This window comes from Fusarium redolens (genome assembly GCF_020744475.1).
Source record: "Fusarium redolens strain MPI-CAGE-AT-0023 chromosome Unknown BKA55scaffold_13, whole genome shotgun sequence".
Taxonomy (NCBI): domain Eukaryota; kingdom Fungi; phylum Ascomycota; class Sordariomycetes; order Hypocreales; family Nectriaceae; genus Fusarium; species Fusarium redolens.
Genome location: NW_025763676.1, coordinates 514,967 through 542,243, shown reverse-complemented (window position 1 = coordinate 542,243; position 27,277 = coordinate 514,967). Strand labels below are relative to the sequence as shown.

At 47.5% G+C, this 27,277-nt stretch overlaps 9 protein-coding genes across 9 annotated transcripts; 2 read left to right on the top strand and 7 right to left on the bottom strand.

Annotated features, from left to right (window-relative positions):
* Positions 1–2: 2 nt before the first annotated feature.
* BKA55DRAFT_575904 (uncharacterized protein) lies at positions 3–857 on the bottom strand. Its single transcript, XM_046193434.1, has one exon. It carries the CDS (start codon positions 774–776, stop codon positions 204–206), a length of 573 nt encoding a protein of 190 aa, XP_046046371.1. The 5' UTR covers positions 777–857; the 3' UTR covers positions 3–203.
* A 2,530-nt stretch (positions 858–3,387) lies between these two features.
* Positions 3,388–4,410, bottom strand: BKA55DRAFT_693102 (Pyruvate/Phosphoenolpyruvate kinase-like domain-containing protein; the record flags this gene model as incomplete). Its single annotated transcript, XM_046199866.1, has 5 exons — positions 3,388–3,650; positions 3,703–3,970; positions 4,027–4,052; positions 4,102–4,194; positions 4,242–4,410. The coding sequence occupies 5 exons, from the start codon at positions 4,408–4,410 to the stop codon at positions 3,388–3,390; spliced, it is 819 nt and encodes a 272-aa protein (XP_046046370.1).
* Positions 4,411–7,177: 2,767 nt separating this feature from the next.
* Positions 7,178–9,343, top strand: BKA55DRAFT_575897 (uncharacterized protein). Its single transcript, XM_046193433.1, has 3 exons — positions 7,178–8,193; positions 8,240–8,603; positions 8,654–9,343. Exons 1-3 carry the CDS (start codon positions 7,347–7,349, stop codon positions 9,204–9,206), a joined length of 1,764 nt encoding a protein of 587 aa, XP_046046369.1. The 5' UTR covers positions 7,178–7,346; the 3' UTR covers positions 9,207–9,343.
* A 1,313-nt stretch (positions 9,344–10,656) lies between these two features.
* On the bottom strand, positions 10,657–11,188 carry BKA55DRAFT_105522 (uncharacterized protein). Its single transcript, XM_046184696.1, has one exon. The coding sequence runs from the start codon at positions 11,042–11,044 to the stop codon at positions 10,769–10,771; it is 276 nt and encodes a 91-aa protein (XP_046046368.1). The 5' UTR covers positions 11,045–11,188; the 3' UTR covers positions 10,657–10,768.
* Positions 11,189–11,194: 6 nt separating this feature from the next.
* On the bottom strand, positions 11,195–12,327 carry BKA55DRAFT_693099 (uncharacterized protein; the record flags this gene model as incomplete). The annotated part of the gene is made up of 4 exons (XM_046199865.1): positions 11,195–11,521; positions 11,576–11,785; positions 11,845–11,983; positions 12,089–12,327. 4 exons carry the CDS (start codon positions 12,325–12,327, stop codon positions 11,195–11,197), a joined length of 915 nt encoding a protein of 304 aa, XP_046046367.1.
* A 2,919-nt stretch (positions 12,328–15,246) lies between these two features.
* On the bottom strand, positions 15,247–15,867 carry BKA55DRAFT_517936 (uncharacterized protein; the record flags this gene model as incomplete). Its single annotated transcript, XM_046188227.1, has 1 exon — positions 15,247–15,867. One exon carries the CDS (start codon positions 15,865–15,867, stop codon positions 15,247–15,249), a length of 621 nt encoding a protein of 206 aa, XP_046046366.1.
* Positions 15,868–19,769: 3,902 nt separating this feature from the next.
* BKA55DRAFT_649057 (Zinc/iron permease) lies at positions 19,770–21,676 on the bottom strand. The gene is made up of 6 exons (XM_046197265.1): positions 21,451–21,676; positions 21,338–21,364; positions 21,172–21,287; positions 20,237–21,120; positions 20,061–20,188; positions 19,770–20,010 (listed from the first exon to the last, which is right to left on the bottom strand). Exons 1-6 carry the CDS (start codon positions 21,527–21,529, stop codon positions 19,976–19,978), a joined length of 1,269 nt encoding a protein of 422 aa, XP_046046365.1. The 5' UTR covers positions 21,530–21,676; the 3' UTR covers positions 19,770–19,975.
* Positions 21,677–22,904: 1,228 nt separating this feature from the next.
* BKA55DRAFT_705652 (uncharacterized protein) lies at positions 22,905–24,057 on the top strand (the record flags this gene model as incomplete). Its single annotated transcript, XM_046200671.1, has 2 exons — positions 22,905–23,107; positions 23,280–24,057. Exons 1-2 carry the CDS (start codon positions 22,917–22,919, stop codon positions 24,055–24,057), a joined length of 969 nt encoding a protein of 322 aa, XP_046046364.1. The 5' UTR covers positions 22,905–22,916.
* Positions 24,058–24,684: 627 nt separating this feature from the next.
* Positions 24,685–26,739, bottom strand: BKA55DRAFT_575892 (Endonuclease/exonuclease/phosphatase). The gene has a single exon (XM_046193432.1). It carries the CDS (start codon positions 26,331–26,333, stop codon positions 24,792–24,794), a length of 1,542 nt encoding a protein of 513 aa, XP_046046363.1. The 5' UTR covers positions 26,334–26,739; the 3' UTR covers positions 24,685–24,791.
* Positions 26,740–27,277: the final 538 nt, after the last annotated feature.

Genomic DNA, 27,277 nt, shown 5'->3' with positions numbered 1-27,277 from the left:
AACTTATATTCGTGGCGAATGCAATAGCAGTGGAGATTTATCGCGGAAAGAAAACGCCAGACCTCAATCCAATGTGATAGAAATGAGATCAGTTTTGGATCCATTTGGTATGAACCTGGCCTGGGCTTGGAATGATTAATTCTCTATGTAAATGAAGCCCAAACTCTGGCCAAATAGGCCGAAAGACAACCATCATCATGATCTTATGGAGGCGCCATTATCAACCAACGGCCCTCAAAACCATTGAACTCCTCCTCGATAAGTCGAGATGTGCTCTCCCATGGCACCTTGAACGCTCCCGAGTTAAACATGGGAGAGTAAATCACCGGAAATCCATCAGAGTCCCGCCCCTGTTTAGCCTCCAACTGTACCCTCATCTCTTTCAACGCCGCCCTCGTCTGGGCCAAAATCTTTACTGCACCATCCTTCCCCGGCTTTCCCGTCCTCTGATTCGCTCTCCCATATCCATAACTACTAAAAAGACATACGATATGGATCCTTGGAGCTCCCTTCGCCGTGTCTGAAGCCTGAGACGGAATGATGTAGCATTTCCCCGCTAGACTTCGCGACGGCCATCTTGACGCGTTGGGTATGTCTGCGTTGCAGAACTCCTTGTACTCTTTGCACGCTGCTGGGAATACAGTTGCGAGTTCGGCGGCGATTCCAGCGCCCCATTCGGCGATGCAGTTTGTCGCGTGGACGAGGTAGATATCTGAGGGGAGGGATCGAATGGCGTTGAGGGAGGTTGTTTCTAGTACGAAGATTGGAGATGACATCTTTTGAAGCTGTTTGAGAATTTGTTGTTAGGAGTGAAAGTTTGATTCGGGAAGCACAAAGACAAAAAGCGAATGATTCAGTTGCGGAGGAGAAAATACCTCTTTTACATGATGTAGCCTTGGTGTTGAGGGTTGTCTTTAGGCGTGACTCATCGGCAAGACAGCCATTCTGCCACTTCCGTTGATCGACGGAAGGCAGAAAAGGACGGTGGAAAATTGAAAGAGAAACAGAATGAATTTTGGCTATAATTTATTGGGGATCGTGAGGTTGCAACGGTGGATGTTATGTGCGCTCAATTGAAGCATGGGCTAAATCTGCTCTCCAATCAGTTTGCTGCCTAGCTATAACACAAAGAGAGAATGCGAAGGGATCTCGAAATTTCATTATGCAATAGCGGTTCTATTTGCTGTGACTTTAAGGAGAAGAAGAAGATATGCAGATAATGCTGCTGAGTTCCTCACTCAGCTCCGATCGGCAACTAGCAGTTGGAGGCGGCAATGCATAGAGATTGCTAGATCTCATGAGAACCGGCCGAGACATAATGAGAAACTCAAATTGATCAATTGATTGAAGACTATGCTAAATTCATAGCAAGAAGCCCAGTTCATCCGCTGGCAACAAGTCCAAGTGTCGCAGCACGTCTCTGACCAACGGTTTCTTGCCAAACTGAGACAGGCAACCCCCGATGGTAGCCACAGCCTCACCATGGTCGATACTTCATTGATTCCAGAAGTAAGGACAGTTGCTAACACAAGTTGAGTACGAAGTTGACTTTCTTTTCCGGTCAGCTAGCTTCAGGTCCTTTGAGTGTCGACATGCCAACACTCAGAGACTGGATACGTCCATGACATCGCGGTACTGCTCTTGAATCCGAGCCTTTCAGCGTTTCTGCCTCTCCTAGTTAGTGCTTGCCGGAGAATATGAAGGCCCACTGCACGACGAGGACTTGGACCTTCGTGACCCAACTAAGTGGTTGCCATAGTTTTCTTCTGTACACTCAGCGAATATAGGAGCACTATCACTTGAAAGAAATTGATATGGAAATCCGCGTACCAGTACCACACAATGGCTTCCTGGATCAGGGCGTATGCCCAGCCTCGCCAACCTCGTGAAGTTTGGCCATGCTTCGCCCCGGAATGATTCTGGAAGCAACGGGCGCCTGTGCTCTTTTTCCTGCTAAAAAGGATCACTATTCCGTTCAAGGAAGCCTGGTAATTGTAACTGAGGGCCTTGGGATGCTGGATACAATCTGGTGGAGGGACATTGCTGATCAGTCTGATGGGTGAGAGCACTGATGATGAGTGCGTGCTGGGAGGGCTGAGAGGACGGTTTGTTAATGAGACTGCTTGTGACCTCACAGAGAGGTTTCTCACGGCCTATGGGTGAGTCATGGTGCAGGTAAGGTTCGATATGCTGATATTCTGTGCTGGGTAGCTGGTTGGGGCCGTGTACTTTACGAATGGTGACTTTGGGCTGACGTTCTGACAGGACTTCCTTAACAACAGCATCCACTACACAAAAGATACCGCTAGAGCCCAAGCATTCTATATCAGAAGGCGGTTATCGCTTACTTGTGTGTTGCAGAACTGCCAGGTGTTGCCACTGCGCTGAGGGTTCGCCCCAAGCCCCGTGACACATGAACTCAACCCGATATTGACTTCAACACAAGCTTCAGACACGCCACACAGCCCCCACTAGACCGAGGGGTAGTGTTATATACTAATTCAACTCAGTATTCCCTTGTAGTAGAGCAATGACGGAATGGCAATGGCCGGTGTCCAGAGCTCTACAAGGTAGGTCACACCAACAACAAGTGTTGTTGGTTCGAATCCCGACGTGACCCGTAGATAGAAGTGACATGCGTAGATGTAAATGTAGTATTTGGATAACCCATGAAATTTACATGCCATATACTTGACATATATTACCATATATCTTCTGCCATCTTTATAATTTTGCCAATTGTGTTTACTTTTTATCCTTTCTTTTTTATTTCTGTCTCCAAGACCTGACCAGGGAATTGCCATAAATAAACCCATTTATAAATTTAAGAAGAGACAGAAATTACTGTTCTTCTTTGAATTATTATAATCACCAGAGATATTTATACCCTCAATCTTCCCAGGTTCTAAGCCGACGCCCATTGCCATAGCGCGAGAACAGTAACATCGCGAGGTATCTCTTTGAGTCTTGTTCCTCGACGACTTGCTATTGTATTGTCAGAGATGACTCGAGATGACTAGAAGTAACGTATCTGTTCAGCCTTTACACACAAAGAACTAGACAGTAGTTACCTCGCGTACTTGTACGATGCAGTGAATGCGAGGGGGCGCTGGCTGGTTCTTCTAGCATCGGGCTCTTGTGTCGTTGGTTTCTGGATCGACAAGTAGAGACAGAAACAATGTAAGAGAGGTTCCATACAGTATGATAGAGCCGCGACTGTCAAGGCGACCCTACAGCGCTTTTGCAGTGTTTGGGTGGGAAGTTGAAGTGACCAAAGCCACTCTCGTCAATTCATCGAAAGACTGCAAATATCTTCGAATTCATGCACATATCTCTGAGTTGTGGAGTGAACAAACCTATTTTGATCTTAACTTCTCCAATTAATCTCTAATATCCCACGCGCTTTCCTAAATCTTTCCCTTGAGCAGTACCCATCTCAGTTCTCGTAGCCTGTTGAAGCATCGCGTAATCCGTTCCAATATGAACCATATCAAACCCAGCCTCAATATATCCTTTCGCCTGCTCTCCAGATCCCGAATAAATACCGCATTTCTTTCCAGCCTTACGCGAAACTTCAAGAATACGGTTAATGGCAGCCTTGAGCTCTGGCTTCACAACACCATTGAGGATCGGATATCCAATGCTATTACCTATGCAATGTGAGCTCAAATACAATGTTGCCTCTGCTATGGGATGACTCACCAAGATCAAAAGGTCCAATGAATAAAACGTCGATGCCGTCAACAGCTGCAATCTCTTCGAGGTTGTCCAAAGCAGACTTTGTCTCGATTTGAACTAAAGTTAGTAGACTGTCGTTGGCTTGTTGTAGATACTCATCTGACGTAGGGACGGGCTTGAAGCGATCCATGGATAACGGGCTTCCGAATCCACGGTTTCCCATGGGAGGAAACTTGGCCGCCTTTACAATATCGCGAGCCTCTTGTGCTGTTTGCAAGAGAGGAACCAGGATCTGGTGAGCGTTAGCAAGCGGGCCAGTCGAACTTGACATACTTGGCGGTCTCTCACTCCATGCGCGCCAGCATCCAGCGCCCCTGGACAATCGTCAGTGACTTGCAAGGAAAAATGATTGGTACAGCATACGTTTAATGAGCCATGGTTCTGTACTCGGGATACGCACAATCGGTGATGCGCCAGCTGATGCAACGGCTGGGACACATTGGCGCATATCTCGATCTGATCAAAGTCAGTAGCAGTCCTCGAATACACTTCTGGTCACAAACCATCAAGATCACCGTGTTCGCAGTCGATCAATACCCAGTCGCAGCCAGGCGTCTGTGCGAGCATTCGTGAGATATTGGTACTGGGCATCATCTGCCAATACCCGAGGCTCGGCCCTGCACCTTTGTCAAGCGCCGCCTTGAAGAAGTTGCCCGAATCCATTGGTGCCATGTTGAATTGCGATGAAGGACAAGCAGTTACGTATTTAAAAAATTGCTGCGAAAGTCCAACTCGGGGTTCTGAAGATCGGCGCAGTGTTTCGGCTTGAAGGGAATCAAGGGATTTTGATGTGCAGAAGAGGAGAGCCCGTTTCAACCTAAATATTGCCAATCCACTCAAAATCTCGGCATTAACTCATCCGGTAGGCTTTTATATTTGTCGGGTTCAAGTAGTCAACTCGACGGTAGACAGTAAGGTAGCTTAGGCAAACCGAGGTTCGGGTCGGAATGGCGTTGGCTCGGCTTCTGTTCCCGATACACATTTAGGTAACCCGGGTCACCTGTCTGGATACCTAGCCTTTGTAAACAGGCGATACACACTCAGCCGTTTCAATTGTGTTGATTAAGGACCTCAGAGAGTCATCAGGTTATCTGACTTGAGAAAGCGCAAGGAGTTGTCTGACTGTCGGTTCTGACACTGGAGATAAACCGTTCAGTCCCGCGTTAGTTTCTTGGAAAGCAATAACAGTGTGATCAAAGTGAAGCAAATGCCTGGTGATTAAACAACTCCAAAGCCAGTGCTTGTAAGGCTGCTCAGCTGTGATCCAGTTTACTGCATGACTAAAGGCCAGCTCAGAGTTAATCGCACCCTTTCCTACTTTGTATTTTAGAAGTGATGATATCTCGGGGAGATGAGCCTAGGCTCACAGAAACCTAATTAATAATCAAGTATGAACATGTTCTCTGAGTGATTGCTGGCCATAAGGTTAAACTTTAGGCTGCTAACACAGATAATGAGGACACGATATTCTTTTTCACAATATCAGCTTCTACCTAAAAAGCTTTCACGATGACCAATAAATCTCAATGCAAGCCCTTAGGGCTTTGCAAAGGGATGAGACCAAGAGGTATGTAACCTGTAAAGAAAGAGTTAGTGTATGGTGAAAGTATAGAGCGAAGTTGACTGCCTACCTCAAGTTTGCATCTCTGGACACACCACCACAACACAACCCCACAAACAAGATGTCAGCTACTCCTGCGTTAGTTAGTCTCGCGAAACATCAGAAGGGAGGGGTGGTGTACCAGCAAACCGAACTGCTGTCGGCAAGGACCATACAAGCCGGAAGGCCCGGCGATACGTCAGCTGGACAAATGTCAGAAATATACCAACTACCTCATCAGCATAAGTATAAATCTTACCCGTTTCCCCATCATCTTCAATAACCTCTCTGATAATGCCAAATCTCAGATTAAAAGGCATCACAGCTTTACAGACCTCTGTTAAGGTTATATTAAGGATAACCCTAGTTTAGGGCGGGATTGAATCTCCCCGATCCCCCAGGTTTCTTTCACTAATAGCTCCCACTGAAGCTATGAGGCTTTATTAGATTTTACCAAGGATCAGCTTGCATGTGATTGGGCTTGAGTGCGCCACAGCGGCTATTGACACTGGCTAATAAACAAAACGGGAGAGACAGACAACACGGAAAGAAGGCATCCACGCTACTACTCACGGGAACACCTGACCTTATTACCTCAGGTAAAGGGGGTCTGCAAATTGAATATAGGTACTTAATCTCGCACTAAGATAAAGTGGGAAGCCAAGTACCCCCATTTTTGAGATCTATCTGAGGTTTCGCCGGATCTCCAAATTACAGCCATCGTTGTTGATTGGCTATGAAGGTACTTTATTCCGCACATAAACTTTGTGTGAGATTACGCTGTAGCAATTGGTTAGGCATTATGGTATAATGTCTAAATAGTGAGCTAGATGTGTTATTTGCAGTTGAGACCTGTGGCTGAGAGCTTATAATCACCACACAGAACTTAGTGTGAGATTACGTACTATTGATTTGCAATCAACGGTCTCTTTGCAGGTCAGCGATCAGGACTGTTAACTAACGCGAGCATAACCCGATTGGAATTTCTTTGAGAAACTCCTTGGCAGATCCCGAACGCGTTCTGGGCCTATAAAGGTCTTGAAAAGTTCAATTCAGGCTATATACTTAAACCAGCCACAGAGTGCTTAAGTGAGATTGAGTATATCAAGTGCCTGCTACACAGCATGTCAAAGATAGACTTGTGTGCAACGGGGATGGGAGGACGTGCCGATCCAGACAAATAAATTGAGTCCTGTTTATAGTTTTGAACTTATTTCCGAACTGTTCTCTGTACTTCGCTGAGCCTCCCCCGAGCGATCCTGAAGTTGCACAAGTCGGTCGGACCAGTGGCTGCAATCATAAATGAACGATGTGAGCATTGGCGCAGTGTTGTCTTTGGAAGTGTTGTCTTTAGGTGATGATCTTAAAGACTTGTCAGATACGTTTGTTAGAGAGACGTGTCGTTACAATTCACTTTTGGTCTTCCGTTGCGACCACCTTCTTAGGTGATTTGTCCATCATGGTAGAGGTTATGATGAGAGTCAGTGTCAATGTGCGATTGTATCTGTTGCAAATGACCCACCTGGAACTTGTAGCTGTTTAAATAGCCATTTCAATTGCGCTTTGTACTCATTTATGCTTCCAAAATGGTGTTTAGTGGTGAGCCCGCCTGTCACCCCAATACTCACCCCTTGGTGCTCCCCAGATGCTCCCCAGACAGCAATGCTGTGTATGGAAGAGCCACGCCACTTTCCCTGACTTGGTGCGGTTTCAAGTTTCCAGGCACTGGGCTGAATGAGGCTGTTTTGGGCAATCTTGATTGGTTCCCATTGGTAAGGCAACTGGTTCGCGGGTTGCATGCATCCACCTCGCACCCCAAAATCAACCCCGCTTCACCCCAAAACTGTACCTTTCACTCAATCTCACCTCGAACCTCTTCGCATTAATATTCCGCTGTATAGAACCTTGGACCACGTTTTCACTTGCTCATAGCCTGATATTTCTCTGAATAAGACAAACTGCCTCTTTTGTATGAAATTCCTTATTCATACTGCACTCGTCCCCTCTGATGGCAGATCCGGGTATTACCAATAAATGGGTTTGGCATCTTAGGAGCCGCGAGGGCCCAAGGAACCCACCAGATGAGTTTGAATACTTGAGAGATATCCAAGCCTATTTGCTTGCGATTGAGATGAAAGGCATCTACGCTGGACTTGTTGAGGTGGAGACCAAATGCACGGAAATCGACCAAGGCAATTCCTCCAACACTGAAAGTAACCCAGATCTCAGCGCCGAGCAGTGGGAGGATCTTGGGACTCTCCAACGCACGCTTTTAGATAAACATAACGACTTCTATTTTGCGTCTTCCCCACTCCGTCCGCAGCTTCATCAGTTCAAAAAGCTCGCGTATGATCATTCTTTTCACTCTCGCCCTCTGCGCCGGTTCAGCGACCGCTTACTTCCCTTACTACGGCGCGAGCAAGACTTAGAGACCTCACGGCGATGGCTGGACGTTATGAAGCTGACTTCCTCTCTGATTCAAATTCTCAGCGATGAATATTATTATTATGAGGAGGTGGCTTTTCTAGATGCGTTTGAACAAATTGAAGCCATCTTGGAGAGGCTCATGTTGTGGTTCAGGAACAAGTACGATAGCCTGAACTACAACAAAGATGAGACTGAAGAGCAAGACTTGTGTGAACCTACATTTGAGTTTCCAAACAACATCAGATATATATGCACAACGATGCCATGGACGATACGTCCAGCGCTGTTAGTACTTTGGGGTGTATGTTGGATGTTCATCATCGGTTCTGGTGGAACTGAGCAAGAGAAGCTCACGGCGGTCGATCCGATTACTTCGCCCTTGCCTAATACTTATAATCTTCAAGGCGATCTTCCGAGTATCATTGGAGGTGAGTTTCTCGTTAACTCCGTCCGAGTGTATCTAATGGGCAACAGCTGGACTTCAAACCTCGGCTGTCAATGAGTTTGACAGCACGGTGGATTTGAGTCAAATCATCATGGATTCCTTCTTGAACGAAGACACTGGAATGATAAATGTTCTGAATGGTCCATTGGACTCACTCCAGACCATCCCTCAAACTCTAAACTTTCTAGCCACAGACTTCGGATGGCGGGGCATTGCAGAAAACTCGGAATTCGCAAGACAAGAACCCGATGAAGCCGCCGGATTATCTTGTGCTGCCGTGATCCGTATCCCAGTTACGAGAAGCCAAATCAGCTCGGGCGAGAACAGCTCAATGATATCCACAAGTGATGCGGACTTCGCTGACCATCACGATCGAGAGAGCAACCCTAATCAGTGAGCGATATATTGTCTGATCAGGGCCAAAGTATATACTAATATTGCAGATATAGCGAAGGACAGAAAAGCCAACCTCGCTTTTCGTGCCCGGACTGCGGAAAGACGTACACGAGGCTCTCCTCTCTAAAACGGCATCAATCAGAGGCACCTTTTCACGCAGAATCGAGCTCAAAAGGGTTGTTCCCCTGCCCCTATACAAACTGCAAGCGTGCTATAGGAAAGTCACCCTTTCAGCGAAATGACCGTTTGAAGAGACATCTCGAGACATGCAAGCACCATAACAGAGTCTCAAGTTCGCGAGAAGAGTCAACATCTTCACGATCATCGTCAGCATTGACCCCAACCTTAGCTGATGCACTGCAATGCCAAGACCCAGGACCAGAAGAAGCGGTCAATGCCAACGGCACTAGGAAAAGGGCAAGGTCTGAGAGCGATGAGGTGTTGAGTGACGATTCCTTCAAGAAGGAGATAATGAAAAAGCGCAAGAGCAAAGCCAAAGAGGTCGAGGAGAAAAAAGCTGTGTATTTACAGTCTCTGAAAGAGCTGGAATCTATCGACAACACTATACATGTATTCTACGGTTCTGGCCCGGACTCGTAGTCGGCAGATTGATCTTGATGTGGAGTAGGCTTGGAAAGGAAGAGAATTTTCAGAAAGAACAGGGATTTAGGAAGCCGAGTTAGCACTATACTAGATTGATTAACAGCTTACGAATATATGCAACGAGTATCCATCAACATATCTAGTGGCATGTCTAGGGAACAGGCCAAATGTAGCCTGTCTATCTTGGCAATTGTACCCATCGTATTGTAACCATTCGTCCCCGAGCAGAAGGTCCCGTGGACCTGGTCCACCCACATGGTAGACGAGCATTGCAGACATGTGATGTATCATCAATGATATGTCAGCGAGGTCCAAAAGCCAAACTAAGCCTGCCTCGGCGTCTACAACTGTGGAGTCCTTGACAGGCTTGGCAAGTGAGATTGCAAGATACCGCCTCACCAGGGCATGCAACTTCAACAAGATGCAAAGTCGGTCGATAGAGAACAGAGCCGCGCGTCCCGCGACAAGTACTCTCAAACATCAAAGAACAAACTTTCGGAGCAGAGCCAAGTTAATGTAGGCCACAACCGCACATGCGGAGGCGGACCGAACGGTATCTGGAGCTAAATGCCATTAACGCCAATTCCAAATGAGCACTTTGGCCGCGACTGATATATGCATGTAACCCCCCTGAGCAGGTCTCCTCTATAACACGTTTATAATAATTATGTAGCAGCCGCTTCAAGCCAGATGGGGATGGAGAGATTCCAAAGCGCATCCCTCATCCGAGGAACAAGGTTGCTGCCTGTAAATTCAGGGCACACTAAGGAGGTCGGCGTCTCCGACTCGTAGAAGATGGTGGTGCGGCATGAGCGCGTCGGGTTTCGTCTGGGTGGCGAAGGGGGCGGCTGGGGCTGTCGAGGAGATGTCGAAGTCGTCGCCCTGGAGGCGCGCGGTGCAGAGCGACGGCGTGGATTGTTGGAGGTTCGTGAGGTTCGTGTCCTGCGTCTTTGCTGCAGGCGAAGCGGAGTAATTGCAGGGAAGGCCCTCGGGGCGGGGCGAGATGAGATGCGGGATTCCGGGGGATCGGGAGGACCTGTCTCTGACAGTCAAACATTGCGAGATCGAAGTAAGAGGTGGCCCATTCGGCAGCGACCTTGGCGTCCTTGGTGAGAAGTGTTATGAAGTCGTTGTGGCCCAGCTCGTGAATCAGGGCCACTCTCGCCTCACACAGTCTGGTGCATTCGACAAAGAGGTGGAATACTGTCTCTCGAGAACATCCGCAGGCACACGTCAGGGACTCGAAGCCTGGAATGTGCCTGTCGTGAAGATACTTCCGGAGGCCAATGAGCTCAGTCCTGCACGAGAATAACATCGTGCTCTGGGCGCAAGTCATGCCCGAGTAGTACTCAAGATTCTTCCTCCCCCAGCCCTCGGTCAAGGCTACCGGCAGTCTCAGGTCCGCGGGTTCCTACCATGAGACACCCTACTGTCTATCCGTGTCTTGACATACGCCTTCCACCTGACCTCACACTCTTTAGTGTCGATCTTCTTGACCCAGGCCTTGATGATCTCGCCCCGCTTCTTGCGATCTGCCCATCGTTCCTCAGCCTTGTCCCTTACCTTGGGCTCTGGACTGACTCTTGCTCTGTGATCATGGCCCTTCTAGGCTGCGTTGTAAATGTTTGTCGCCTCGGCATCCAAAATCTGGTATGGAGTTTGTTCACTGCCGCCTTTTGCGATTTCTTTATCCCTGACGCCTTGTTCGGTTTCCAACCGTCTCGCGCGTTGTGCCTCCATCTGATGTTGTGGGAGAAGAGACTCTTGACCAGTTGCTGAGAAGCCTGGGAATGGAGGAGAGCTCGGATGTTCTCAACGAACAACTCCTTCTCCATTACCTCAACTGCAGTGTTTAAAACCGTACCAGAAACTTTGAGACATTCCTTATTCAGGGACTGAGGTTGACGTATCTGATAGTCAGCCAACCCATACTTGATGGAACAGTCCCCCTTGTCGCCTTCCCGCTGCCGGAGGAACCATGCGCCTCAGGCATAGGTGATCACTGACCGGATCATGGTCAGGTAATAGAGTCGCATGGTCTGTAATGTCGGCCCCGTCGTTCGTTTCGAGATGGTAGACAGATAGCCAAGCCGCTTCCTGACCTTCGCCACGATCTCATCGATATGGGATTGCCAAGTCAGCTTCTGATCGACTTTAACACCGAGAATACGGAGCTCGGGTTTGGAGGCCGCATCAAACCCTGGGATGTGGGGTCTGAAGTTGGTATGAGGTTTGACCCGCTGATGCCCAATGATATGCATAAGATTGTACTTGTGAGGTCCAAAGACGACCTTCAGCTTCTTATCAGCAGCCTGTACAGAGCCGTGAATCTTCTAAATGCCTTTACAGTTGATCTCGTAGCCCACGCCGCGGATCCGTGCCTCAGAGTCACCTTGCTGGTCGCTCTCGCAGGAGAGGCCATTCAGAGCGCCCGAAAGAACACGGAGGGAACCCGAAAGCCCATCCAGAGTAGTGAGTAAGACACTCTGGATCTGGGGAACAGCGTTCTGAGCCTTAGAAATGACTCCCTGAGCATCCTCGACACATTTCTTGGCGATGGAAACAGCATTCCTAGCCTCAGCGAAAGTATCTTGGTGACAGAAAGGATCTCGTGGGCGGAAGAGAGAGAATCAACGATTTCGAAGAGGGCTTCTTCAATCTCGGTTGGGACATCTTGGAGATCTTGCATAGCTTCGCAGGCCTTTTCGATGGAGGAAGAGGCTGCGCAGATAGCATGGCGTGCAAGTTCAATGGTGCCGACCTGGTAGGCTTCTCTGGTGGATGGCTTGTAGTCGTCCTCAGTGATGAGTCCTAAGTCAGGAATCCAGAAGTTGTAACCAGGCAATCGCGTGAAGCCCTGTTTCTGGCAAAGATCTTACGCCGACACGACAAGAGGTTGTCTGTCAGTGCCTCGCTGCAGGATCTCATCAAACAGGACTTTGACGCGCTTTCCGCACATCTTGACGTTGGCGCTGAAAAGGTGCATTGTTTCAAGCACTTCATCATGGTCAGGGCCACGTTGAAGATTGATGGCCTCAGCCTCACGCGCACATCTCTCGTCGTCTGTGTAATCTTGCATATCTTCACCAAGACTTGTGGCATACTCAGGATCTTCCATGTCCACACCAAGGTCGTAATTTGTAGACTGATGCGGAGCAGTAGGTGAGGACTAATTGAAGCACATTGCCACAGTGGTGGGAAGTCCAAAATGAAGACAATGAAAGGAAGCAGCCAGTGGCAGAGAGAGCAAGACGAGTAGAGGCAAACGAATTGATGAAGTAGACAATGAACACTCGCCAGCAATTGGACAAGTGTGGGAAAGGTAAAAGGTATCGACTGAGTAAAAGAACGTTCGTATTGGTATTGAACAATAAGTTAAGTTGCATGAAGATTCTCAAGGTATCCACTTTCAGTATTTGAAGCATCAAGCAGTTGCCAACGCTCGCCTCAGATCACCCTGGACAGAATGAGGCCTCGAAGCATCACCAAGAAAGAGGGAGGAAAAGAAGGCCCAGAAGGAATGGAAACTTATAAATCGGCCACCATTGCTGCAAGAAAATCGAGTATAGAGTGATAAAGCCTGTAAATACGTCGAACATCATATCATATCTTGATTTCCTTAGACTTCCAGCCGCCCTTACCTGCCATCTGATTGCAGAGTTCCCTATGGGCTTGATGAAGTTTGAAACTCTAGTTTAACAATACTCGTCTCACCTTTGGCTGCGTTGGCACTTCTGACAATCTTTGTAACCAGCAATGTTAGGTTACAATATAGTCTGTGATGGGATGGTGCATAAGTTGCTAGACACTTGCTTCCAGATCTCATGGAATTCCTTTATTGTTCTTCTCTGTGCGCCCAAAAGTGCCCACTCTTCGTGAACTCATCAACGAGATATGTGTAAGCACCTAGCTCGCTATTAACGTATTCCAGTACATCTCTACATTGGCAGATTCAAGGAAGTTTTAGGCACAAACCCCCATTTCTGTTCACTTCCTGTTCTCGGTCACCAGGGATTGATAAGCAGAATGACCAGAACTGGTGTCTTTTGACGCTGGATCAGGTCTACTTGCTCTGAAGTGTTTGGGGAATGGAAAGAATGAGTGTCCATCGCGAGAGTTAAGAGCGATAGCCCTTTCTAAAATCCTTTCAACCTGCATCCTTGGTGCTGAACTCACTGAGAGTTTCACCCTCCACAGTCCATTCGGCCAGCCTTTCAGATGGAGCGTGATAACTAAGCTGAAGGTGATCTCGCTATAAACTTCTAGTAAAGAATATTTTCTGCTGACAAAAGCCGGGCCTGCTAAGTATTGAGTGAGTGCGGAATATGTCGAAGTCCTCGAGACGCTCTAGTGGTGAAGCAACCATATGTTGACATTAGTGCAGGAAGCTATCCGTGCAATTGGCCATGCAACGATAGGCGCGATTTTCCTATACACCCCTCAATCAGGAGTATGAAACCCGCCCTCGCACGCATGCATCTGCCTCGTCAGCGTATCCCTCGTACGCAACGAGTTACACCGCAGAAGGCTATGACTGAGGAGAATTAGCTCAAAGGCCGGACTTTGGCCGCTGGAAACAGTTTCTTGACCAAAGCAAACATGTTCGAATCTTGTAAGTAAAATCCTGCGCTACCAGCCCATAATAGCCATCGACTGTTGTCTTGATCCCGGGATTGACGTAGGTATTGGTGATGATTTACCAGATTAAAACTCCTTGCAAATCACACCTTACCAGAGCGTCATCTGAAGACTAGATACAATAAAGTCAACCAGCTTTGCGTGTAAGTCACATGAGTCTATGGCTCAGATCTTGTACATTCGTTTTGTGAGGTTCATCAAGCCGCAGATTCCTACAAGCTCACCGCCGTCGGCAATCAGTTGCCAAATGGGGCGATGGCTGGCACAATGGTGACAACTAGTAATGGTGAAGGCATGGAATCTGATACAAATAATTCAGGTCCAGGTATTGTTCAGCATTCTTGACGGAGCTAAATCTAGTTCCATCGATAGTTATAGAACACCGCATGATATAGCACGTAGGATTCAAGGTCTCTACAGGCTGCATTGAGGACATAACTCACCTGTAAATGGAAAAGAGGCATATGTAGTTCGGGGAAAAGGAAACACCGGTTGCGGCGAAGAGTTTGCACCAAGCCTTGATTAGTATCCCATCGAAACTTGCGTTATCGACGCCTGATGAGACAACAATCATCTCAATCTTCAAGCATCCGAGAGAATCAGAACGTCAAGATTGTACACTTATCCGAAGCCAAGGAACTGAGTTACCAGTTGGTGGATAACAAATGGTGCGGATCTCACCTGCCAATATGCCCGATATGCTTATACCTTTTGTAGAAGAATGATGAGTGGAGGCCTGCCCTTTTGTCTACCATAGGTAGTGCTAGCAACGACAGTTATCAATGTCGCGAGCCAACATCAACGCCATGTGCTTGGCTGGCAAGGCTAGATTGTATGGGCACGTGAGATGGGACAAGTCTATTAAAAAGATCAGCTCCATGGTGTTTCCTAGCCGGCATAGCACCGAACTAATGCATACGTTGAGTATGTCATTGGCAACCCAGATAGTAGCAGGTACCGCTGCCTAGACTATGAAGGACGACCTTCTTAAAACTATCAAAATGGACGCTCGGAGATTGAAGCAGGTTGACACAAGTTGTAGCTATAACAACGATGATGGAACGTATATCAGCTGAGAAGTATGGCCACTCAGCTTCATTCTGATAACTGTTTTGGGACCTCCGCGGGCTATATATATGCCAACTAAGGAGAGTTCTTCTCATAATAACTTGCAAGTGTAACAAACGTTGTATCGAGAAACTTGGAGCGGCTCTGATTCCTGTCATCATTGCTAATGTCTCTTTCTTCCTCCCTCTTCACACTACTAACCATGTGTATTAACATATATACTCACTCTACTCTGATCGCCGGGGCCGCCTCCATAACCACGACTAGAATCCATCCATCGTTGGGAAGAGTTCCATCCTCTGTTTTAACCTAAGGAGATAACAACAGTCCCTTAGATGACAATACTCGCAATCGCATCAATAACATCCTCCAGCACATCATCGTCATCATCGCCATTGTAGTCGTTGTCATTATCCTCGTCATCATCTTTATCCCCATCCACAACCCTCATCATAATGACCTGTCCACTAGAGACATGCTTGCAATGTCTCTTGGTCTTCTTCCAGCACTTTTCACAAAGTGTTTTGTCCCAGCACTTCTTGCAACGCCACATCATCTGATCTTTCTTGAAGCCCTTCCAGCAGGCCGAGCAGCCACTCAATAGCGAGGGTTTGTACTTTGGGAGGCTTTTACCGGCGACGAGAGTGACTTGGGTTGATGTTGGTGGACGTGGGCAGGTTGTACAGAAGAAGGCGTTTGAAGAATGGTAGGCGAACTCTGATGGGACAAGACCAACTCCACAGGCCGTGCAGCGGGTTGCGGTTACAAGCTCGGCTTTTGTGTTCCCTTGTTGAAGGGGATATCCAGACTGGGCTTGTTGCCTAGGACGAGGGTTAGATCCATACGGTGGCTGATGATGTAGTGGTAATGTATTGGTTGGAGTCGTATCGTACGTAGAATAGTGATGCTGGTCCTGCTGGGATGGAGGAATGCGATGGGGATGGTAAGACATGGCTCCGGATACAGTAGATGCAGATGATACTGTAGGATATAAGATATATTGAGAAGAAGGAAGTACGAAGAGTTGCCGTATCGGTTCATATAAGGGTAGGCGGTCTTTGAAAGATTGATCGTGAATCAGAAACAGAAACATTCGAGGAAGCACCGCGATGTTTTATACCATATGTTGGAAGCAATGTGACGATTTCCGAATTGGGAAAAACGCTGCGCTCTGATTGGAGCCAAGCGGAACTGGTCCAAAACGTTGAATGCTCAAACCAATCAGAGCTTGAGAGTTGGTCAATGAGGCTGGAAATATTCCGCCGTGAGCCCCAGTCATTTTACCGCATCAGATCATAATGGGTTGGTGAGTTTTTGAAGCGACTTGACTGGATGGACCGTAAAGTGCCCGCTTGAAGGTGGAACCTTCATCGCAATACTCTTAGTATTTGGACTTGATATGTGAAACCAGCATAGCCACAGGACAGCATACGATCACCTATGGCCGCTTTGACTAATGTGCCCTTCACTAATCACATATCTCCCAGTTCGAAGAACCATAGCGCCCAGAGCTGTTATTACTTGGACAGAGAACATTGGAAGCCTCCTTGCGATCTTACTCGGGCTAAGTACAGTCAGTATCCCATTCAAAGATACGTAAGCATCCTATGGGGAACCCGCATATCCCTTATTAATGATACTATCAGGTCACCTTTTCTGTATTCATCTGCAGGGAGCAAATTGGTCTTATCGGTGGTGAAGACTTCATCAAAGAATGAAGGATCCTTGGGCATTGGAGATTCGGGATGGTAAAACTGGCTTTGACTGCCGCGGTATTTGCTAAGAGCTTGAACAGCGCATGAGAGTCGTAAGTACCGGTCGATAGGTAGTTCAGTGATACAGTTACTACTATTATACGATGACGGCCACGGTCGGCACTTATTGAGAATCCCCAGAGAGGCTATGTAGACCACTATTACCTACCAGAGTCTGCTTCGATGTGTCATCCAGAACGCTTCGTTGAATATTGATCAGTTTTAATCCCATTGATTGGCTGTGTCGCGGTTATGTAACGGCGAAGCAAGGCCACATAGAGGCGGCAGGATAACCCAATTGAAGCACTTCCGCGGGCCTTTGCCCAAGAAGGGAACTTCATCTTCCATAAACGCGCAGTCAGTGCACCTGTTCTGGCAACAGAATCTGAATGAAATCGGGCCAGAATACAAAGTTTCTGTCGCAAAAGGAGAAAGACGAGATTGCAATTCGCCAAGTGCCACTTAATCTCGTAATAAGGAAGATAGATGCCCGTCTTCGGGAGAGATAAGAACACAAGCAAATGGCCGGTGAAATGATCATTCGATCAAGAAACTCACCTTGGGACAATGCCTTGAGAATGCTGACCTAATAGCCATTACATACGAGACCATCAGTGTCGCTTGACCATGTGCAGATGTCGTGCAGATACTGCAAATCACCTACAATAGATCTAAGACGTTCGGCGGGTTCATTGATGGTATTGCAAAAATATCATGTCTTATTGCTAGATCGTGAGCTAGTATTATCTACAGCGAAGACCTAGGTCTGAAAGGTTCTACGCACCCAGCATAAGTTGGTTTGATGTTGGTCGTTGCAAAACTGTATCTTAGATGGCATGCCTTCTGTATCTCAGACACAACTTCGATAAGCTTTTATAAAGCCTTACATCTCAATACCTCTTCGCCTCATCATAGCAATCAAATGCTTCAGCAAAAGAGGTCTGGTTTGGGTATTGGAGTTGGGATTTCGACGCGAGAAATGGAAGTGCCGCGATATCTTGATATTGTTGCAAAAAAGTTCCACGAGTCGTTCATGATATGCATACGCACCCATAGAAACGCAAATGGCATCGAAGGCAAGATTGAAGCGTGCTTGGAAGTCCTTGCCAAGCTGAAGGAATCTGCGACCCGATTCTGTGCGCGTGTTGCAGACCTCTATCGCCAAATGAGAAGAGACGAGAGATTGCGTATTATTGCTGAGTAACCGACCATTAGTGACGGCAAGCACCACGATTCCAAAGGTAGAATTATCTCCAAGGGTATTAATCTTGGTTCTTCAAGAAAAGTTAGGACCTCTATCCTAAACAATAAAAAGACTTAACTAAGCTTAGTCCATACGCAGTAACACCTTGAGACTAATTGAATTTAGCACCTCAATTTAATATCAGAAGCTTCCTTGCTCCCTAAGGTGTGAGTACATGGGATGTCCGGCTGCGATAAGACAAAACTCTTCTCCTGCACTATATCAACCCCCTTGAAGCTTCATTTAACTTCTCAACTTCATGAGTACAGCAGCGAACAGTAGTACGGTAATCTTTAGGCCTATAGTCTTTGTGAACTTCGAAGTTGCCGTGAACTGATAAGTGCCCAAACCGACAACGCAGTGGCAGAGTTAAACACTCGCTGAGAAGCAGAGAACTCATCTCAACATTATCGTCTTACCTTGTACCCATTACAAAGAAGAAATTTTTGAAGCATCAAACTAAGAATCAGTACTGAGCCTTTGCTCCTATTTCTGGCTTGTTATTGTTGCGCAGTGTTGGCTCTAGAGCAGATGCAGACACGATCTACCGGCAGCTAGACCTTTGTCAATGGTGAAAAGCGTCTGCAGCTCTATTAGCTGTTGGAGTGAGAGCCTATTGGCCCTAGACATGTGCCCAAGGCCTTTCATTTCGCGGCAGAGAAGAACGGTATTGCTATTTCCAAAGCGCTGATCAGCTACGGCGAAGACGGGTAGGGCGATAGCGAGAGGCTGTCGAACAGTATGGAGTTATCCGCACTACTCGGACCATGCGAGATTGCCTAATACATAACGCGGCAGTCTCATGTTGAATGATGCCTTAGAATACCGTATTCAAGGAGATCCAACCATTCACTACTAGTTACTCCTACATTGTTCGGGGGCTCGCATAAGGGTACTGTACAGGGCAGGTAAGCAGCTCTTGATGAACTGAACGATCCATGCTCCATAATACCAGAGACTCGCAGATTGACGCGCTCATACGGATTCCCTGATTACATGATTGTCTAGAAAGACATTCGACAGCGTCCTGTTTTTAGATTTGAAGCCCTGGAAACGACCCCGTTCCATATTGTCAAGTCCATCTCGGTCACCGTCAAGACACTTCGCTCATTGGTTCCAATGGCTTGAAGGCTCCCTGAAGAGTATACTGAATAGACGAGGACACTGCCTAGCTTTGTTCTGGCATACTTGAGACCAAAATAGGAATAATATTTCCAACATGGTGATGTCTCAGAGCCCAAGGGTCTATAAGCCGGAATGGCGCCTAATGCCTGGTGTCTTCTAGCTAGATATACGGGGTTTTCAATCAGAAAAGATGCTCCGTCGGATTCCTAAGCATTGTATTGACAGGAATGCAAGAAGCTCATGCAAACTTTCGACTTAGGCTGCTCGCGGATCTGGGAGAATCTTCGGATTGCTGGGACATGCTGATTACTCATGAGCCTGACATGGAGCTCGTCGACGGGGATGAAAGGCAGTTCAATACGTAGAACTGTCGCATCACGGTGGAGGATTGCGACATCTTTGACAAGTAGATGAACCAATCGTATCATTTAGCTATAAATAAATAGAGTTAGTAATAGAGTTATTATAGTGAGGGTATATCAAACATTTACAGGCTGCCAAGACCGTATCATGGAACTCGATGATGAAACCGGCCAAGACATTTCCTATTGGCTGAACAAGTTATTGTCAATGCATTCAGCAACAAAAAATCAATGCGCAACTCAAAACATCAACAAGCGGAACTTCAGTATCCGGAGTGAGATAATGTTCTATTTTTCTATCGTAGCAGCAGTACTTTCGTCGAAGTCCCAGTTGTATCATTATCATTATGTACCGCTCGCATTTTTGATCCATGCACATCAATATATTCGTAAATTTTAAAACCATCCCACTGTTCGTTCCGTAATGAATGAAAGTCCGACGAACACCATCGCCCCCCTCGCCAGTATAATACAAGTAAGAGCCGTTATGAGTCTTGGAGAGGATAACATAAATATCCTGAGTCGCGTCTTTCCGTCGCGGGTTTCATGTCTATTGTTTTCAAACACTTGTGAAGTCTAAGCGAAAGCACCGACAACAGACATTCCAAAGGCTTGGCAGAGTTAGCGAGAGCACGGACAATGAGAAATGAGTGAGGCTTACCGCCGAGGCCGATCCAGCAGAGAGCGGCGATCTTGTCCTTCTTCTTCATGAGGTGCTGGGCTTCCTCGGAAAGGAAGTCCTCAACCAAGAGGTTGACCAGAGCAGCGTAGATAAGAAGACCGGAAGAGCTAAATGGTGTTAGTGATGATTGAGATAGTGGTTTGAAGGGAACTTACATAGAGTTGAAGACTCCAACCATGATTAGACCAAGTGCACTCTCAGGGTCGTAGGAGTTTCGGCTAGCGATTCCAATGGCCTGTCCGATGGGTGCAGTAGAACCAAACGCCAGAACAAGAAGCCAAGGTCGGAAGCTTCCTCGGGGATAAGGCACAGCAGCGATACGAGCTCCTAGACCGAGACCCTCAAACATCTGATGGAACATGATGGCAGTGAGAAGGACAACAAGACCGTCAGTCGTCATGGCGATTGTCATTCCGACGAACACAGAGTGGAACAGGATACCTCCCTCGAGAAGGGTGATGTTCATCGACATTCGCTTGTAGGTAGCCTGATCAATCGTCTGACCCTCCTCGTCGAAGAACGACTGGCTGACTTCGGGAGTAGGCTTCTCATCGATGGCAATTTGGGAGGAGTGCTGAGTTTGCTTGATCATTTCCATCATCTCAGAGCGCTGTCGGACGTATTGCTCGTAGAAGACGACGAACCAAGCAGGCATGGAGGAGTTGCTGTCCTTCTCATAAGAGTACGCATGAGGCTTGTTCTCCTTCTCGTATAGCTCGCGCGCCATAGCCTTCTCGTAATCAACGTCATCGTAGTCGTCAGAAACGTTGGAGTCGTTGCGAGTGTGAGTATGGTTGAAGTTGGCGGTCTCGGGGAATGGGCGCTGGGGACGAGGAGGCGGGGGCTGGACGACGGTGACTGTAGTGCCGGTTGGGCCGCCGTGAGAGTGGCCGCCTGTCTTTGCGTTCAGGTACAGTTCGACCATGAAGAGGAGAAACATGGCGGCCATCATGATGACACCGGGCATGGCGGGGTAGATTTCGGTGAAAAGGTCGGGGAGACAAGGATCAGTGAGACTGCCGAATGCTGTTGGGAGCAACTGTAGATAAACCGTTAGGTGAATTCTAAGTCATTTCTCGTCATCACTTACATGAACGAAAGCAGTAGCAATCAAAACTCCAGTACCGAAATGCTTGCAAGCAAAGAAGATCTTGGGAGGCATCTTGAGCCATTTTATCCTCTTCGCAGCGACGGGAAAGCCAGCGCCTGGGAAACATTAGCAATTGAGAGGCGATCCCACGAAGGAATTGACCCACCGAAAGCAGAAACAGCAAATACGGCGACTATTGAGCTGTTAGACTGCCAAGCAAACACGTCGCTTATCACGGTGGAGTAGTCCATGACAAGCTTTCAGCGCGTGGAGACTTACAGAGACCTCCGACATGTAAGCCAAGAGGATAATCCTCACCCGGCCCCGATCCACCGCATTGAGGCTTTGCAGAATCCATATTGAATAGAGATCGAAAAGAAAAAACCGTTTCGTAGGGATCGTGAGGAGCAACGAAGAATTTGTATTACCAAAAAGAAGGGAAACCGGTCCCGTTCGAATCGAAATGAGTAGAAAGAAACAAACCGAGGAAAAAATAGAAACAAATTCCAAGGAAAGAAAGAAACTCAATGAACACAAGGAAACGTACAAAGGAAATGTAGTCGCCCAGGTACCAGCCTAGAACAGAGAGTGCAGGATAACGAGAATTCCCCAGCTTGGCGGGATCTCAGTTCATCTTTATACACTTCTTGGCGACGTTATAATAAACTATTTTAAGTTGATTGAGGCGACTTGTGATGCGAAACGAGCCTCGTGTCAGCGCCTCTACGGGCACAGTTTCAAGCCTCACTGTTTCATACAGCTACAGTACTTTTTTTTCTTTTCCCCATGTATGGGCGATCTGAGGGCGGAATTACCATCTAGCCGAGACTTTTTGAGTATGGCGCGCGTCTCGGAGATCTGCGGCTACAGTTAAGCATGTTACGGGAGCAGGGCAGATCTGGTGTCGCAGATTCAAAATTCTACGACGTGGTATTGCAAATATACCCACCGCCAGGGGGCGGAACATGAAGATTCCGAGGGTCCCCTTATTTCTTGGCCGTCTCAGTCTCTGTGGTGATCATCTGGGGAACGCGTCGTTTATACAAAAAATATCGGCACTTGTTATTTTCTCTAAGAAACCCCACTGGTATAGTGTATCAAGACCTGGGTATAATGCTTATCGCTGCGACCTAAACAGCTTGGCAGTGTGTCACTGACAACGCCCCCCGCATACTGAAGCTCTCTACGGAGTAGAATAGAGGCGAAAAAGCTTGGTATTCCAATTAAAGAACACGTTGGTTTCTACTAATGTCTTATCTGATATACGAGGATGGAGAGGCGTTGATTGATCTGATAAGTTCCTATACTCCAGCCTTTTAAGTTTGACTAGTTTGCGCTCAGATTCTTGGCGTGTGACATATCGTATTACTCAGCGGAGAGACAAGTTTCTCAAGGCGTTTTGTTCAGAGGTCTCGACTGGTCTATCAATTGTATCAGACAGCGTCTGCTGAGCAGATCCATTGTATCAATTGACTTGCAGAGTCGTATACAGAGAGAAATTGCGACTCTGTAATGACTCGGTCTGGTTTCGGCTTGTACCGCCGGGGAGCACGGGTCTCAGCGTTCACGATCCACAGTTTCTTCTTCACGATGGGTCCTAAGCCAGATGAGCGGATCACCGAATCTAGGGCAAATACCGTATAGCTTGGTCAAATTTGGGTGTATATAATCTCAAATACAAAGACATTTACTGTTGTTTCTTTCTTTGTTTTCAGCTTTTTATCATCCTACAATTAATTACAAACATGGCCACATTCATTGAAACAATCAACATCTTGAAATTCGAGATCATCCCTCGGTTATCCATTCGCGATCAACTCCATCTTTGTCAAACAAGCAAAGATCTCCATACCGCAACTGTTTCAGTTCTATACCGCGACATCACTATAACGCACGACGTGGGAATAACAGATGACCCGCCACCATCGCCCAAAAGGTCGAGGAGACGTGAGAGATTACGCGCGGCAGGCAGATTAAACAGACTACCCTGTGGCCTTGACTTTCTTTTCGCGATATTGAGTCGTCCAGAGCTGAGAAGCCGTGTAAAGAGTTTAAGATTTCGAATCATGAATTATACTCATGATTGACCTTGGCTACTTTCTATACAGTCACAAATGGCTTCTCGAACTCTTCTCCAATTCACTTTCACCTCAAAAGAACACCTTCGAATCACGCAGCCTTCAAAATATTACCCATTTTGAAGTCGCCAATCCTCGCGGCTGGTTAGGTTACGAACAACTCCCAAGAGGAATTCATCTACTGTCATTCTACCTCCCAAACGCAAGGACACTCCCCCTCGAAAGTTTTGCTAGTCATCGAAAAGGCACAAACAGCGCATTAGCTGATACAAATCCCTTCTGGCCTCTTTCGTCTGCACCGCAGGCAACCTTTCTTACTACGCTTCATCTGGATCACTGCTCATCAAACACCCATAATATCACGGCAATGCTTGCGCAGACGCCGAACCTGAAGACGTTGTTCTACGCATGTTATCTTCCCGCTTTTGAATGTGACTTCGATGTTGACGAGCTCAGAAGAGGACTGGAGCATGTTCGCAATGCCTTGACAAAACTAACGCTTAAGTTGACTATTATGCAGAGAGGACTTGTTGATTTCTCGGATCATGAGTGGCCATTGACTCACGGCCGCATTGATGATCTTCGAGATTTTCTGTCGCTGACATATCTTGAGATTCCCCTTGCTTTTCTTCACAGCCATACAGCCCCAGAGAATTGGCAGCCATTAGCCGATCTCCTGCCACCAAATCTCACATCTTTCACCGTCGACGATGAGCTAATGGACCATCACGCCTTCTCCGACCTCTACACAGGAACAGCAATCCGCGATATGATGAGAACATTCCTCAGCCGGGACTACAAGTCATGAACACCAAGTCTACGCCATGTATACTTCCATCACCACTACGCAAGCTGGGACTTTGAAAAGCTCTGGGAAGACCCCGAGAAGGAATACTACAAGGATTGGAAGCCTGTGGATGAGAAGTACGGCTGTCGATGGGCTCTTGCAGAGAAATCACTTGGCGGAAACAAAATTGCTTGATGATCTGATCTGTGGACATGTTGTTTTGCAGACGTGGTTTCGGGGTTTGTTTCACCCGCCTTCGCTAGTTTCCTGAAACGGGATGGGTTGCAGAACGGCAAAACAAAAAGGGCCCCGATTTTGAGACGGCAATTAAGTAATTGTTTGGAGATGCTTATTGCGTACGGAATTTCACATGTGAGCTACGGTTAATTGACTACCGAGTCTAGCATATTTATAGAAATTGATCACGCGACAATGGGAGTCGTCTCTGTTAGAAGAACCGTATGAGCGCAATTAAACTTCCAACTCGGAGCGGAATGACTGTTAGCTTGTTGTTATATTATTTGTTTACCGCATTTGAGACGAAACAACATTGAACTCGGTGGCCGACGCGGCATATGCTTTGCGCTGGTAGGTAAAATTTACATATCTCAACTAACTCATGTTCGCATTCATTGGCAGTGGAGGGACTTCTGTATAATGTATTCTGTTGAAGAAAAGTTTATTCATTCTTATATATCGTCAAGTCATCTAAATAGGCCGTAACACCAAAGTTGATTCATAGCTAGGTTCCAGACCTAAAGCTCATAAGTCGTCAAGACAGCCGCGTGGTCAGAAAACCACTCATTATCCTTATGGTTAGGCTCAGGCTTCGGCTCACCAACAACCACGGTATGAGAATCAGTGACCTTGAGGCTCTTACCCTTGTGAAGAATAAAGTCAATTCGGTCAAGAGGCTCAGGCTTTCGGTAGCCGCCGTTCCAGATGTAGATGGGAGACCAGGTAATGCCCTGCTCCTTGACGGGGTCGGGATGAGCGACGCGGAATGAGTCGATGAGACCCTTCTCCTTGGGGAGGACGGAGGTAGGCCATTGGACGTTGGTGTATCCGCAGTTCTTCTCCTTCAGACCATCGACCCAGTCGAGATGAGAGGGAGCGTTGAAGTCGCCGACGAAGAAAACAGGAATGTCGTCAGCGTTGTCGAGTTGGCTCTTCATTCCAGCAAGAGTAGCCTCCATTTGAGGAGTGCGACCGGACTGACCTTCTCGCTGAATGACCTTGTCGACAGGCAGATGATCATAGCATGTGTCGTAAGGTCCGTAAGGAGTATAGCCCAGATGAGCAACGAAGAAGTTGATCTGCTGGTTCTTACCATCCAGGGCAATCTTGACACCACCGGAACGGCTAGGTCCGCTGATGACACCGTAGTCCTCGACGATGGGGTACTTGCTAAGAATACCGACATCACCGCCGCTGGACCAGTGATACCAGCCAAGAGCATCAGCGAGACGTGGAACGTGGCGACCCTGCTGGTCTTCCTGAATACCAACGACGTCAGCGCCGGACGAAGCGAGGAACTTGACTTGCTTGTCGTGGTAACTGGTAACTCTAGTACCGCCATTCCACATGTTGAGAGTCAGAACCTTGAGCTGGCTTAGCAGAGCCTTGCCAGAGCTAGCGACGTTGATGTTGAAGACACCGGATGAGGCGGAATCCCGTCCAGTGGCACGGACGGTGAAGACGGCTTTATCGGCGCTTGAAGTAGGTGTTCCAGAGATGACACCATCAGCGCTGATCTTAATCCAGTCGACATTGGAGCCTTCGCTGGAGAATTTCATCGTGCCTCCCCCGCCACGGACAAGGCCTCTGATGCTATGCGAGTAACCATCACCAACACGCGCATTAGGCAGAGAAACGTCAGAAACAATGAACTTCACATCACCATCAAGCTCACGACCCTTGATGATCTGAAGAGGCTGAGCAAGCCACGTATAACCACCATTCGCCAGAAAGAAAGCCGTGTAATTTCCAGGCTCAAGGCTTCCAAAGTCAAGCAGCACTTCGCCCTCAGCATGAGGCGCCCACTTCCACTTGATAGAATTAGACGAGCCCTTCTTCTGGTCAACAGGCCCTCCGCCAGCGCTGTAGTACAGACCAATCCAGTTGGCGAGGTTGGGGGTTGAAGTTTGGTACTCAAATGTCCATAATGGCTTGTCGGTGTTGAGGGATAAAGAACCCGATGCATCCGCGGCGGGAGCTGGAGGTTCTTGGGCTAGGACTGATGGGCAGAGCAGCCATAGGGCGGAAGCCACTGCGATAAGAGGGGATTGAAGTCTCATGGTCGATGATGACCGTAAAAATTCTCTCGTGAGAAATGGCGGGAAAAGACGTGAAGCTCGCTTACGCACGCGGCACAGCACTAGTAGATAAGGAGACAAAGCGGCGTTATCCTCACGGGCAAGCAAAACAGGGTATTCACACGAGGGGTTTATATGTTATAAATCTCAACAATAGCAAATGCGAAATATCGATTTGAGACAAATGCACAATGGAGTGAAAAAGAGAGGAATGACCATGCCGAGTTTTAGTCGATGGGACAAAACGAGCCAATGCTTGGTTCCCCTCAAGCCACGCAGTCGAATGACGTGTGAGCAGTCCGCGTTGGTGCTAGGTCGATCGGCGTCGGACATCCCACTTGCGGAGACGAGCCACTTTTCGTGTGAGGGGCCCCGAGACATCGATAGAGTCACTAGATCCCTATCGTCCGACATCGTGACTCGGCAAGTGGTATCACGAGAGCTTTCTATTGGATTGATGATCATCTGTAACTGACTATCGAGTGTAACTCTAGAGTATAATAGCCTTATCAGATCTGCCGGCTGTCCACTCTAATTGTAACCCAAAAAACAACTCTATCCAGTAAAACTCCGGCATTAGGAACTTTTTTAGAAGGGAGGGTTCTCGGACCTCTCACCTGTTGGTGTAGCACAACGCCTCATTGTGGCCAGGATGATAACGGTCTTGCCGCTGGCTTGTTTCTGAGGTTGGACTGCATGCGATAAAAAGATGTTGGTAATGAGAGATATGTGAAATGGGGCACAAGACATCAGGCGACAAACTCATTGGACCTCGCAATAGTTGCAATGGCGAATGATACCCCAGAGGCCCAATTTGATAGGCTGATATGGTGGTCGTGGGGTCAGATACGATAACATCTATCGACGTTGAGGGGGTTGGTAAATCTGTAGTGTACCCGTCGTCCGAAACACCTGTAACTCAAGCC

Bases quoted from the DNA above. Each gene is read 5' to 3' on its own strand.
- BKA55DRAFT_575904 (XM_046193434.1), bottom strand. From the start codon at position 776: ATGTCATCTCCAATCTTCGTACTAGAAACAACCTCCCTCAACGCCATT.
- BKA55DRAFT_575897 (XM_046193433.1), top strand. From the start codon at position 7,347: ATGGCAGATCCGGGTATTACCAATAAATGGGTTTGGCATCTTAGGAGC. The intron at 8,194-8,239 runs GTGAGTTTCTCG...AATGGGCAACAG, and splicing joins TCTTCCGAGTATCATTGGAG to CTGGACTTCAAACCTCGGCT. The intron at 8,604-8,653 runs GTGAGCGATATA...CTAATATTGCAG, and splicing joins CGAGAGAGCAACCCTAATCA to ATATAGCGAAGGACAGAAAA.
- BKA55DRAFT_105522 (XM_046184696.1), bottom strand. From the start codon at position 11,044: ATGGAGAAGGAGTTGTTCGTTGAGAACATCCGAGCTCTCCTCCATTCC.
- BKA55DRAFT_649057 (XM_046197265.1), bottom strand. From the start codon at position 21,529: ATGGATTCTGCAAAGCCTCAATGCGGTGGATCGGGGCCGGGTGAGGAT. The intron at 21,365-21,450 runs GTAAGTCTCCAC...ACAGCTCAATAG, and splicing joins CTTACATGTCGGAGGTCTCT to TCGCCGTATTTGCTGTTTCT. The intron at 21,121-21,171 runs GTAAGTGATGAC...GTTTATCTACAG, and splicing joins TTGCTACTGCTTTCGTTCAT to TTGCTCCCAACAGCATTCGG.
- BKA55DRAFT_575892 (XM_046193432.1), bottom strand. From the start codon at position 26,333: ATGAGACTTCAATCCCCTCTTATCGCAGTGGCTTCCGCCCTATGGCTG.